Source organism: Lethenteron reissneri, chromosome 40 (assembly GCF_015708825.2).
Source record: "Lethenteron reissneri isolate LAM-NWPU_2019-01 chromosome 40, ASM1570882v1, whole genome shotgun sequence".
Taxonomy (NCBI): domain Eukaryota; kingdom Metazoa; phylum Chordata; class Hyperoartia; order Petromyzontiformes; family Petromyzontidae; genus Lethenteron; species Lethenteron reissneri.
The window spans coordinates 6,583,097-6,596,180 of NC_083818.1; the positions used below are offsets into that span (position 1 = coordinate 6,583,097).

At 51.9% G+C, this 13,084-nt stretch overlaps 1 protein-coding gene across 10 annotated transcripts in view; it reads left to right on the plus strand.

The window, feature by feature from the left end:
• Window positions 1–12,596, plus strand: part of KCNAB2 (potassium voltage-gated channel subfamily A regulatory beta subunit 2) — a 158,019-nt gene extending 145,423 nt beyond the window's left edge. For all 10 annotated transcript variants that reach the window (XM_061567981.1, XM_061567983.1, XM_061567984.1 and 7 more), the window contains 6 exons: window positions 3,941–4,026; window positions 5,012–5,132; window positions 6,775–6,869; window positions 7,422–7,542; window positions 8,219–8,307; window positions 8,452–12,596. In XM_061567981.1, coding sequence (XP_061423965.1) covers window positions 3,941–4,026; window positions 5,012–5,132; window positions 6,775–6,869; window positions 7,422–7,542; window positions 8,219–8,307; window positions 8,452–8,541 — 602 coding nt within the window. In that variant the 3' untranslated portion in view covers window positions 8,542–12,596. The remainder of the gene's footprint in view (window positions 1–3,940; window positions 4,027–5,011; window positions 5,133–6,774; window positions 6,870–7,421; window positions 7,543–8,218; window positions 8,308–8,451) is intronic.
• The last annotated feature ends 488 nt before the right edge of the window (window positions 12,597–13,084 follow it).

Genomic DNA, 13,084 nt, shown 5'->3' on the forward strand with positions numbered 1-13,084 from the left:
CGACGTTTCGGCCACAACACAAGCAGCCGTCCTCAGGTGAAGAACAGGTCTGTCGGAAAGACAGTGTCGTAAGAATGATTTTATTATGTTTTATTTTTATTCTTTTATTATTTCACTTCTACGTGACTTTACCGAAAGAACCAAGAAGACTACATGGTACAGTTTATACAAAAAGGGTACCCTGATATTCAAAATTCAAAGGCTTAGTCCCAACCCTTCCTGACCCCACTCGCGCTTTGTTTTACTGGTAGGAACCTCCTGGTTACACCAGCCCACGGGATTATTGTGTCCGTCCGTCGTGCAGGGAGGGGCTGGGTAGGGAGGGTGGGGTGGGGAGGGTGGGGCTGGGTGGGGAGGGGCTGGTCACCCCGTGGTGCCCTTATAAAACTAAAAGTTTAACCCCCCCCCCCTCCGTTACCATTGCGTCATCGCAATAGCGTCATCGTAATGGTAACGACAGGCAGAACCCAACCCGCACGTCATCGCCACGACGTCACGGGCACGCGCTCCCTCCCAGAACTCCACATCCTCCGCAGCGAGCCGTGTACCCTTCCCGTGACGGACATGCACGCGGCTCGCCTGCCAAATGTTTTGCGGATAATGCGGCTTACCAACGACAAAACGTTAACCAGTTACAAAACATTTACTTAACGTACTCTTTCGTTCTTTCGGTAAAGTCACGTAGGTATAAATAAAATAAATCACGACGTTTCGGGCGCAACACAAGCGTCCGTCATTACTCTTAGGTTTTTTCAGTAAAGTCACGTAGGTAAAAAAATAAACTTAAAAATTACTAAAGTGATAATAGAAATAAAATAAAATAATAAATCACGACGTTTCGGAGGCAACACAAGTCTCCGTCATCAGGTGGGACCGTCACAGCTGTGACGGTCCCACCTGATGACGGAGACTTATTACTTTAAGTAAAAGTTTTTTTTTATATTACTTATTTCTTTTATTTTTACCAGGTAAGGGCCCACTGAGCGATATCGGTGTCTTTCAGAAACGACCTGGCCGTCACAAATGATAGTGTCAACGAAGGGGCTTATCACGTGGAAATCTATAGCAGCCAAATATCCTAAACGCATGACGTTGATTCTAAATGTGGAGGGGGGAAAAACCGGAGGTCCCGGAGAAAAATCCACGCAGCTCCCGGTGGGAGAGGATGTCGGTAATATTCACCAGAACAGTTTCCTCAACCTCCCTAAACTCCCCTGTTGGCCAACAAAATAACAATAGCCCATGGCTCACTCCCGAGTCGGCGTGCATTTAGTACGTGGAAATAGAGCAACTCTGTTTGAGAGGCACAATGACAGCACTGCAAGTAGGTCCCCTGTGTGTGTGGAAGTGTTTCCTGCTTTGTCGTTCCACTGCTGGATGATGGCCATGACCCCCACTGTGTCAGTTGAGCAAGTTGTTTGACCATACTTCACCGCTTGGGTTGCCACCTGTTTCTACGCAATTTAAAGAGTGGATTTTTTTTTGTGTTCGTTTTGTTTCAACACGTTTCGGGGGGGGGGGGGGGGGGGGGGGGTTCGTCGCTCGTCAGTAACTTGCTCACGGCTTTTAGTTCTCGAGCCGTAAGCGAGTGACGTAGCACGTTTTGGGCAAAATTTGCGCAATTGTGCGGCGGTCATTAACGTGCTGCTCGACTAATCCAGCGAACTGGATTCGTTCGCCCCACAACGGCTTACATCGGTGGTGAGCTCCGTAATGAAAAAAAGTTGGGTGTAAATCGCGTGAATATAAATGTGTTGTTATCCCTGCCACCACCCGACACAGCCAATTCAGTAAGGTTTGTCACTAACACATTCCTGCGGAGGGAGCTGGTAGGAACGTTGGGTTGCTCGGTCAATGGCCAGGGTCAACGGCGGCGTGGTGTATTCCGCAAATATGGCCGACTGAGAGGGCGGGCACAAGCCGGCGTGAGTAGGTTAAACGTTGAGTTTTATAAGGGCACCACGGGGTGACCAGCCCCTCCCCACCCAGACCCACCCTCCCCACCCAGCCCCTCCCCACCCCCACCCTCCCTGCACGACGGACGGACACAATAATCGCCTGTGGGCTGGTGTAACCAGGAGGTTCCTACCAGTAAAACAAAGCGCGCCAGTGAGTGACTACTTCAGCACGCGCCGGCGTGTTTGGAGAGTAAACCCACAACATTGACAATTCGAGTTGTACGACGTTTTGCTGGTGCTTACAACCAGCGCCATCAGACGATGGCCAAAATTGCGAAGAAGTTGTTCCTTTTCGATTGAAAGCTTTCGTGACTGCAGAGATTCATCTTCTTGGTTCTTTCGGTAAAGTCACGTAGAAGGGAAATAATAAAATAATAAAAATAAAACATAAAAAAAAGTCGTGAGAATTATTTTATTATGTTTTATTTTTATTATTTTATTATTTCCATTCTACTTGACTTTACCGAAAGAACCAAGAAGATGAAGTTGTTCCTGTTTCAGTTTTAAGTAGTGATGAACCTCACGCGAACCGATCTGTGGGCCCCTCCCTCTTCCACGAGCTGCACCGACCGACGCGGTCAAGTTCGGTAGTGAAAGAAAACAACTCCCGTGTTTGAAAAGGTGTTGAATTGGTCCCCGCGTCAAGGCAAAGAGCTATGACTTGATTAACTTGGAATCGCAAGGATTATGAGGGTCACATTTTTGGAAGCGACGCAGGCGGTGACTCGGGCAACGTTTTCAAAAGAGCAGACAAGGTCGATGTTTTAATAAAAGTGGATGTATCCCCCACCCCCCCCCCCCCCCCAGCAAAGCTTGACAAACAATGGCATTGTGTGGCGTTATAACGAATTTAATCTCCCAGACGAAATGTTTTGATACGTCCCAAATGGAACCAAAGTTTGCGTAAACTGCGGAATGGCAACAGCGTGCAGCAGATTTAGTTTTTTTTTTACGTAAAATAAATATTTTACAATCTTCTTTTACAATTTGTACTTATATTATACTTGATCACCTTTTTATTTTTTAGCGAACTTTGCACTCCTATTGTGCTTTTGTATTGTTTGTTGTTGTTGTGACTTTCTGGCCCCGTGCCCCGACTGGACATCTGCGCAAAAAAGCTTTATAGCTGATCGGATTCCTCCTCCAGTTTAAATAAATATTCTGATGCATCCGCCGGTTGTGGTTTTTAAGCCTTTCACGGTCTGCAATGTTCTGCGCACAAGTCCGTGCGTGCGCCCTCTTTTCAATGTCTCCTCCTAAGAATAAACTTCTTAAAAACAACAATCAACGGTTTAGTCGGACTGCGCTATCTGCATCACGTCGTGAGGTGGCACAATCCATTCGCGTTTCAAACAGCGCGGTGCAACCCTCGGTGTCAACAAGGGAATGGCCCACAGAAGTGGACACAGCGGAGCTAGTGCTGAGAATCCCAGCTCTCAGCAATATCTGGGCCGCCAGCTCGACGCAGCCGACCGCGTGGCCGTGTCGTTGTTGTTATTGTCGTGGCCACCGACGCGGCGAAACCTCCCGCCCCCGCTGGAGCACAGAGCGTCTCCGAGTCTCCTCTGCCGGCCCGTTGCCGATGCGACGACCACCCCCCCTGCCCACCCCCTCCCCGAGCGAGCTGCAAGCCGCTCTCGTGAATAGGGCCGAGCGTTGCCGCTGTAAACACACGAGGGGAGCGCGGCGCTGGAAGTTGGGAAACTTGTGAACCCCCTCGGCTTTGGATTCGCAGCAGCGGCTCGCTCGCGATGGCTTTTTGCGCACGTGCGTCTGTGCGTGCGAGTCACGTGGGTGCGTGCGTCAGCATGCATGCATATGCATGAACGCACGCGCGCGCGGGTTTTTGCTGTGAGTTTGACATTGCGCTTTTTAATAACAACAACTGCTCGTCACGACGCTTGCGTGTACGCACGCCCGTGTATGTGTGCGTATGTACCATCTGTGTGCGTGCGTGTGCGTGTGTCGTTTGCGTGGCACAGAGATTGTCCGGGCGATGACGTACGTCATCAACCAGGGTATGTCCATGTACTGGGGTACATCTCGATGGAGTGCCATGGAGATTATGGTACGTGTTCAACACCTGTCTACTTACACACGTGCCCATGTATATGCACACGTGGCTATACACTTGCCAACACACTTGCCTAGACGCATGCACGTGCATGCATATACACACAGATAAGAATAAAAGAGACACGTTCCAGTGTATAGTCTTTAACAGACTTTTGGAGCAGGTGCTGTGTACGCACGTGCATTGAATCCTGGTTTCAACTGCCTGCGATGAAACCGTGCCCTCAAATGTACCGAGTCGACGGTCATCCAATGACTGCACACCGCACAAACATCGAGATTAAATTAGATCGTTCAAGTTCATTTATTAGATATAGCCCTGTGAGCCATTCGGCTCTTGAATCGGGTGCAACCGCAACAAACAAAAAACAAAAACATGGACAGATAAACATCTTAAAGTGAATGTGACTGAGTGCAAACAGAAAATCCAATTAAAGACAGCAAAATATTTCAGAAAAAACACCGTACACCAACGCTGACGACGCTTGGCAGAATTCTTAAGATTCTTGAGAGGGACTGTAAAAACGTGACTCCCACCGAAGGCTTGAATTCATCACATCGCAAACTGTGAGGCTGATGCCCCAGTGAACCTTGACCTGGTCATGGGAAGTGGACGGATGTAAGAATCTCGATTCTCAGTGATGCTTGCTCTCACGTACGTTCGTGTGCGTGCGTGCGTGTGTACGTGGGGAACGGTGGTGCAGCAGTTAGCACGCTGCGCTATGAACCCGGCGACCCGAGTTCACTTCCCGCTCACGGACGATTATCTGAACCAGTCCCGGATTTCCCCTGGGTCGACTCAGCCTTAAATGAGTACCTTTTGGAGTGTGTAAAACATCACCACTGGAGAGACCGTGGTGATGTAGTGTTGGCGACCCTCTCGTGTGCCATGTCGGCCTTCATACGCGCTCGCTTCCAGCGCTTGCCGTAACAGTCTGTTCAAGGCTGTATGGGCGCGGGTCTTTGTTTGACGTGTGCAGGAGGCGTACTCGGTGGCACGGCAGTTCAACCTCATCCCGCCGGTGTGCGAGCAGGCCGAGTACCACCTGTTCCAGCGCGAGAAGGTGGAGGTGCAGCTGCCTGAGCTCTACCACAAGATCGGTGAGCAGCGCGCAAGCGTGTCCGGGGGAGTAGGTCGCTCGCTTGTGCCCTCGCTTACTCTCAATAGCTGTGCGGTCCGCGCCTTGCTGGGTCCTGCCAGGTATCCATCAGTACCCGCCAGGTTCTGCCAGGTCCTGCCAGATCTCCATTAGCTGTGTTATAGCATCATGCTGTGGTGATGTCAGAGATCGTGGGTGGAGGAGGTACCAAGACTTGGGGTGGGAAAATTCTCATCGCAAGCACCCACACACACGACACACGACACACACCTGTGCCTCGCATGTGTTGTGGTGCAAACTACGACGCAGAGGCAGGTGAGTTGTAGGGGGCTCACGCCAAGTTTACTACGGGCTTACGCCTAACAAGGGACGCCCTAGCTTCTAACTCCCCAGGCGACGGGGTACTGGGGATCCTACCACCTCCGGCTATCTGGCTCTCCTCCCTGCACCGGCCGAGGGCTCAACCAACTTGGGCCGGTCGGGTGAAGTAGCCACCCTTAGCCTCGTGCGAGGATCCACTACCCCGGAGTCCCAACCTACAACCTCTCCCGTTCCCGGCTCCCACGTCGACCCCTCTTACGTCACGGGCTTCCCCCTAAATACCCCCTTGGGACGTGACATCACCGTCCCCCAAGGTCTCCCGCGACGTCACTCGCTGCTCCTCTGCACCAAGCGTGTCAATAGTTTCAACTCTCCGGCGATTCGATGAATTGTCACGATTGCAGGTTTCCGATTCAAGAATCGTTTGGTATTTTTTGGGGGGATTCTCGCTTTCATCGTCTCGATGTGCTCGCCGTGTGGCCAGCGCACAGGCGGAGAGGAGATGTCGTCTCCTTCGCCTGCTAGGCACGAGGGCGAGGGTTCGATCCCAGACCCTGACGACACCTGTTGTGTATTTGGAAGTCCCCGTGTTCTTTTTCCCCCGTGGTGCTCGCGTGGATTTTCCTCTGAAACCTCCAGTTTACCCCTCTGCATTCCGAACCAACATGTGTTAAAGATGATTTGGCAACATAATGGGACCTCCTTTGCCAAAATATAAGAATAGGGTTTCCCCTTTTTTCTGGCAACAAAACCGGTTGTTAAGATGTTAAAACACCAAACTGACAATGTTTGAGACGAGGCTCTAAAGAAAGCTGTCTCTGGTGTGGACCAATCAGTTTCAAAGACAATGCATAAATTATCAGAGTATTGTTTTTTGTTTGTATTTTCACCACAAGTATCTGTGGTGAGTGCAGACATGATTCCTTGCAAAAGGTTTCAGTTTGGTGTTTTAACATCTTAACACAACTGTTTTGTTGCCAGAAAAAAGGGGAAACCCTATTCTTATGATTTGGCTACTATAAATTAACAAAGGCGACCTGTTGTCAGGTCGCCTCTGGAAAAGAGATAATAAATCAATGGACTTTACCTGCTAAAAATACAATAAAAAAAGTAAAATAAAAGTTGATCCGAATTTAACCCCCCCCCCCCCCTTTCCACAGTCACTCGATGCAACCGTCTGCTCTGCTCCCTCCCGCCCCCACCCCCTGCGTGCTTGCGTAGGCATCGTGTGCCGTGCCGGCCTTCATAGGTGCGGCACTTGCCCCGACAGTCTATTAAGGCTAATCGGTGTGGGGGGGTGGGGATCTTTGTTTTCTCTGTAGGCGTCGGAGCCATGACCTGGTCCCCGCTCGCGTGCGGGATCATCACGGGCAAGTACGAGGACGGGATCCCCATGTACTCGCGCGCCTCGCTCAAGGTGAGCGCGCGGCCGTGTGGCGTGGGCCTGCGTGCGTGTGTGCGTGCGCAGTGGGGAGTGGTGGCGCAGCGGTCGGCATGCCGCGCTACGAACCCGGCGACCCGAGTTCGATTCCCGCTCGCAAACAATAACAGTGATGAATATTTTAACCGGTCCTGGGCCTCTCTCAGTTCGACTCAACCTCTGATGAGTACCTGGTGCGATGCATAAACATCACGCTGGGGAGACAAAGTCAACCGGACGAGGTGCTGGCCACCCACCCCCTCCTGTGCTGTGCCGCCCTTCGTAGGTGCTGCTACTCGCTAGCAGCATTTGCCCCTACAGTCTGTTAAAGCCCATACGGGCGATCTTTCTCTTGTTTGTGTGCAGTATAAAGATGTGAAAAATACGGTAGCAACAGCCGCAATGTGAGCGTGCTGGGACGTCACCGGAGTCTCGCGCGACGACGTTACCTGCGTCACGACGTTACCTGCGTCACGACGTTACCTGCGTCACGACGTTACCTGCGTCACGTACGACTAACCCGCGGCCCGTTGCGTTGCCGTGCGGCAGGGCTACCAGTGGCTGAAGGAGCGCATCACGAGCGAGGAGGGGCACCGGCAGCAGGCCAAGCTCAAGGAGATCCTCATGGTGGCGGAGAGGCTCGGCTGCACGCTGCCCCAGCTCTCCATCGGTGAGGGGGACGCGGGGGACGCACGGACAGATGGTGCAAGCGTGGGGGGCGGAGGGCAAGCGACGCAGTGTGGGGCACACGGTGTGCGCAGGGCACCGGGCAGGGTGTTACTGCAGAGTGTACACAGGGCAGGGTGTTACTGCAGGGTGTACACGGGGCAGGGTGTAACCCACAGGGTGCAGAGGGCAGGGTGTTACTGCAGGGTGTACATGGGGCAGGGTGTAACCCGCAGGGCACAGAGGGCAGGGTGTTACTGCAGGGTGTACACGGGGCAGGGTGTTACTCCAGGGTGTTACTCCAGAGTGTACACGGGGCAGGGTGTAACCCGCAGGGCTTCCCTTCTGTCGAATACCCATTGGTGGCACAGGCAAAAGGCAGCAGGGAATGGTGTTCACCCCAATTTGCTTGTGCACTGGTGCCTGTGTGAGTGCGCTTGTGCGTTTGTGTGCGTGTTTGCGTGCCCATGATGTATGTATGCTGAACTTCTTTCGCACCGTACGTAGCCAACCGCGCTAATCGGAGGTGTGTAGGGAAGGACAACAAACTAAACACAAAAAGCAGTTCTACAGAAATTAGTTTTAAATCCACGTTTAAAAGTGCCGTAGCTCCAGTGGCTTCCTCATATCGGATGATTGTGTGCGTTTGCATGCCCCCTTGATTGTGCGTGTGGGAGCAGCCTGGTGCCTGCGTAACGAGGGCGTGAGCTCGGTGCTGCTCGGAGCATCCAACACGGAGCAGCTCATTGAGAATCTGGGCGCCATCCAGGTGAGGGCGCGCCACCCCTGCGCACGTCATCTCGCTACCATCCGCCAAGCCTCGCTTCCAAAGTGCTACGCTCTCGGGAGCGCCGCCCACGCCGCCGCCGCCGCGCTCTGGTTTGACCCGCACATGTTGTTCGGTGCCCGGCAGGTGCTTCCGAAGCTGACCGCTCAGGTGGTGACGGAGCTGGACAGCATCCTGGGGAACAAGCCGTACAACAAGAAGGACTACCGCTGCTAGGCCGAGGAGTCGGCGGTCCCCGACCCCAACCCATCCTGCCCCGACCAGCCCACCAGCCGCACCACCACTACCAAACCTGGTCATCCCCACGCTCGTGTAGACTGGCCGATGGCGGCCCGATTGCCGCTCGCGCGTGCGCGCGCAGACGCGAGAGGGCTCGTGCATGCGCTCGTGAAGTCGCCTATACACGCACAAAGAGGCAAGGAGTCCCCTCTATAGCCATACGTAACGTTGGGGCGAAGTGCCGTTAACTCGTGGGCCACGTACGCGTGGACACGGGCACAAATTCGGACCCGTGTACGCTCGCAGGGCGCTCTCCGGACACGTGCGCGCGCACACTTATGCACGCGATCACACGCTCGTGCACACACTTACGGGTCGGCATGCTTTGAAGCGTACTTCGTTGGACTCAATTCCTACTCGTTGCCCTTCTCAAACACTTACACTCAAACGCCCGTGTGTGTGTGCGCTTGTGCAAAGGTGCACATACGTACCTTTTGTGCGCACCTGCGTGTACTTATATTAGTTTGTTTTGGGGGTTTTTAACCAGGTGAGGACTCAAAGAGAGCAGAATAGTCTCAATTGCAAGTGTCCTGAGAGCATCGCACCAACTCTAAACACACGAGGCAGCCGCAACCACACACACACGCATCCGCTCTCGCATACTCACGGCATCTGGGATGAACCGCACCACCCTCGACCACCCAAGGGGCTCGTTCCACCGTTCTGCCTGCCCCCCCCCCTCCCGCACACCTCCCCCCTCGCCTCCCGTGGCCACGACCTCACCTATGACCAAAAGACTCCACTCGCTCACGATGCAGACCGCTAGATGACCGCCTCTGGCCTTCCCGGACAGGCTTGGCACGCCTGCGAGCCAGTGAGATAGCGAGCCAGTGGGCGTCCACCCAGTTTCCCCCCCCCCCCCACCAACCGTCACTGCATGTGCTGCTGCTGCTGCTGCTGCTGCACGGTGCTGCTGCACGGTGCTCCCATGCCGTCGCCCCGGAAAGCATGACAACGGGAGTTGCCGGTCGCTCATCATTTTTCTGCGTCGGGGGGTTGTTGTTGCCGTTTTTTTTAAACTCCTCCGCGTTCTGGCGTCTGGCCGGAGCCACTGTCTGTCGGTGCCGCTGTGCGCGCCGGCGGCCCGGGAAAGCTGGGATCTGCTTTAAAATAAAACACTTGTCGCGGACGCTTTCCATACTCGGCGTCAATAGAGCCATCGGGCGAGGCGGCGGAGAGCGTAAGCCGCCACGTTGCAGCGCCGGGCCAGCGCCTCTTCGAGACGCCGAGTCTCCGCACGGAGCGAGGAGGAGGGGGGTGCATCACCACGGGGCTCCCATCAACGATGATCGCATCAAATGAAAAAAACGTAAATTGCACTTGACTGAATCACGTGCACCCCGTCATCAAGGGCTGTACGTGTTCAGTCCAAAGGTGGAGCAAGAGCACGTGTTGTTGGAGGGACGGATGACCGACTGTAGAGGAGGAGGCGCCTCTTTCAATGGAACGCCGGGGGAAGCAACTATCCCGCAAACAGTTTTTTGCCGGCCGTTGACTCGCGGATCAGAAGTTCCGTCCGCACGGTCGTAATACAGCTGACGACGGCGCGTCGGACAAGTCCGGAGGATCGCTACGCAACTGGGATTTTGAGAAGAGAGAACTTTGGCCCGGACAAAAAAAAAAAGACTTCCGATTTGAAGGAGAAACGTTTAAATTATTGACGGACGAGTGGAATGGCAAGCGGTCGACAGCTGTTCTGTGCATGCGCTTGGCAACCTACGCTAACGAGCTTCTGCCGCCGCTGCTGCTAAGGCAAGGCGCCACGCGCGGCGCGATGACGATTCGTCGGCCGTTTCGCTCATTGCCCAGCAGCGGTTGAGAACGTACACGGCTCTCCACTGTGACAAAGAGACGCCTCCTGAAATCTACGTCCTGGCACCACGGTTTGTATCGGTACGCAATATAAGGCCACGATCAACTCTAGGAGGAGGCCAATTTAAAGTCAGTTTGTCTCCGGCTGGCAATTCAATGAAATAATGGCTTCTCTAACGGCAACTTATATAGCAATGGCTTAGCATGACGGTGATCTGTCTGGTACGATAGCAAATGGTTGGGTGACTATTGGCGGTGTATGATAACCGTGACACTTGCTCTATATTAGCCCAAGTGGAGGAGGCCACAATAAACTTTGCTTGCTTTAGCAGCACGCGTGACGACATAGCATCTGTACACGCGAACGCTGTGCACCATTTGTCGCGACATCTCTCCTGTTTATCTCTCTCTGGCTGGCCATGTGGTCCATGAAACTGGGCCGTATAATTCACCTGTCGGTACCAACCTCAGGTGGTGGAACTCTCGTGGTTCCAATGGCTTTGTGGCCAATAACAGTGAATTGTGCGATAACGGTTTCAAACGAGTAGGGGTCATGAAAAGTGATTCACTCGTGTTGGCCGTGATAAGTGAATGGGGACTGCTAAAGATGGGTGGTTACCGACTTCTGCTCTGGCCTATGGGACTGAGAGCTCTGCGAGGCCACTCCTAGAATCTTTTGTGGGCTACGTTTGACGCGTGGGCCACCAGTTGAAGAACCCGGTCCGAGTGTATCCCGGCCTTATTTTTACCGCATTTATTTAACAGCGGTCCTGTTTTTGAATTGGGATTCTGGTTTTTCACCAGTCTCGCCAGATTTTCGGTGTGGGATGAAACTAAATTCTGCGCCGGTGTACGAAACCGCGTGCGCGTTTTGTTTGAAAATGCAGCCGAGTACAGAAACCTCGAGAGATAGAGAGAGAGAGGAGGAAGCCTTCCATGACTGAACAAATCAGCCTGCAACCAATTACCTCCAGCCCAGCGATTCTATCCAAACTTCTGTTCTGTTTGTCTTATTCTTATCATCTCGCACGTATCGGTTTCTGCTTTCCTTTTTCTGTTATCGTTTGTACAGTTTGGTTTTCTCCGTTAGCCCAAATGTAACCCTAGCAAAAGAATTTCGTGCAATTTGCCTATATTGTAAAACATTGATTCACATGCACGCAATGTTCTGTGTATCGTCGGCATAAGAAAATATTTTAACTGGTGAGGCTGCATCATCATACCGCTGCAGAAGGTCACTGGTGACCTATCGATGCAGCCTCTGGGTTCGCAGCTATAACCTCTAACATTGCAACCCTGGCTTTGACTTTGCTCCCACCACCAATATATTGTGTACAATCTTGATTTGAAGCTTTCGTGGCTGCAGGAATCCATACTGTTTTGTTCTTTCGGTAAAGTCACGTAGGTAGAAAATAAAACAATAAATAACGGCGTTTCAGGCGCAACACACAAGCGTCCCGTCATCAGGTAGGATGACGTACGCTTGTGTGTGCGCCCGAAACGTAATTTATTTTGTTTTATTTTATACACTACGTGACTTTACCGACAGAACCAAAGAGTATTATATTGTCCAATTTGGCACCCAGGGCCACTTCTCAATTACATACCTTGGGTTCATGTAAATGTTTTTGTACAAATGTCGTGAATTGTTGTCAGCTTAACGTTTTTTTTTACATGTACAAAAGTTGCAACTAACTACTTACGGAGTAATCGACTTAATCTGTCGTCGACGGTGAATGTCGAGTTAGTTGCCAAGGTCCGTGTGTACATTCTCGTTGAATTTTAATTATAACAACGCGTGGTTTATTTATTTTGTACGACTTTTGCAGTGGTGTTGCAGTTCGCACGACTGGCCAGAATCATCGGCAGACCCCCCCGCGGAGACGGCGGCGAGTTTGCCGGAGGAACACTCATTAGTTACACCAGAAATCAACATTCGCCCTCGGTTGTCCGCTTTATTGTGGACACATCCTCCGGGGCGTGGTGGTTTTTTTTGGCTACCGGCTTCCATCGTTCGGACCACCGGCCATCATTTCCCTCAGCATGTGCTGCCCAAGGCTCACTTGACTCTTCTGACCCACTAATAGGGTTTTTCCCTTTCTTCTGGCAACAAAAACTGACACCTTTACAAGGAATCATGTTTACATTAACCACAATACCTGCAGTCAAATGCAAACAAAAAACAATACTCTGATAATTTATGCATTGTCTTTGAAACTGATTGGTCATCTGGTCGATCACCATATGAGACTAGGCTCTAAAGAAAGCTGTCTCTGGTGTGGACCAATCAGTTTCAAAGACAATGCATAAATTATCAGAGTATTGTTTTTTGTTTGCATTTGACTGCAAGTATTGTGGTTAATGTAAGCATGATTCCTTGCAAAAGGTGTCAGTTTTTGTTGCCGGAAAAAATGGGTAAACCCTATTAGTATATTTTGGTACTGGCAAAGGAGGTCTTCTGACCCAGTCAATTAATCGTCTCTTGTAACCCGCTTTATGTTTCCTTGACAAACTCGTGCGCGGATAACTTAACCTTCCCCGGCTGCCCGTCTGCATCTTGTGTGTGTGTACGTCTTTTTTTTTACGTGAAAGTTTGTTTACGACCGCTGCTGAAGCATAGCTGCCTGTGTTTAAGGATCAACGGAATGTGACATCGGATAATGATGGC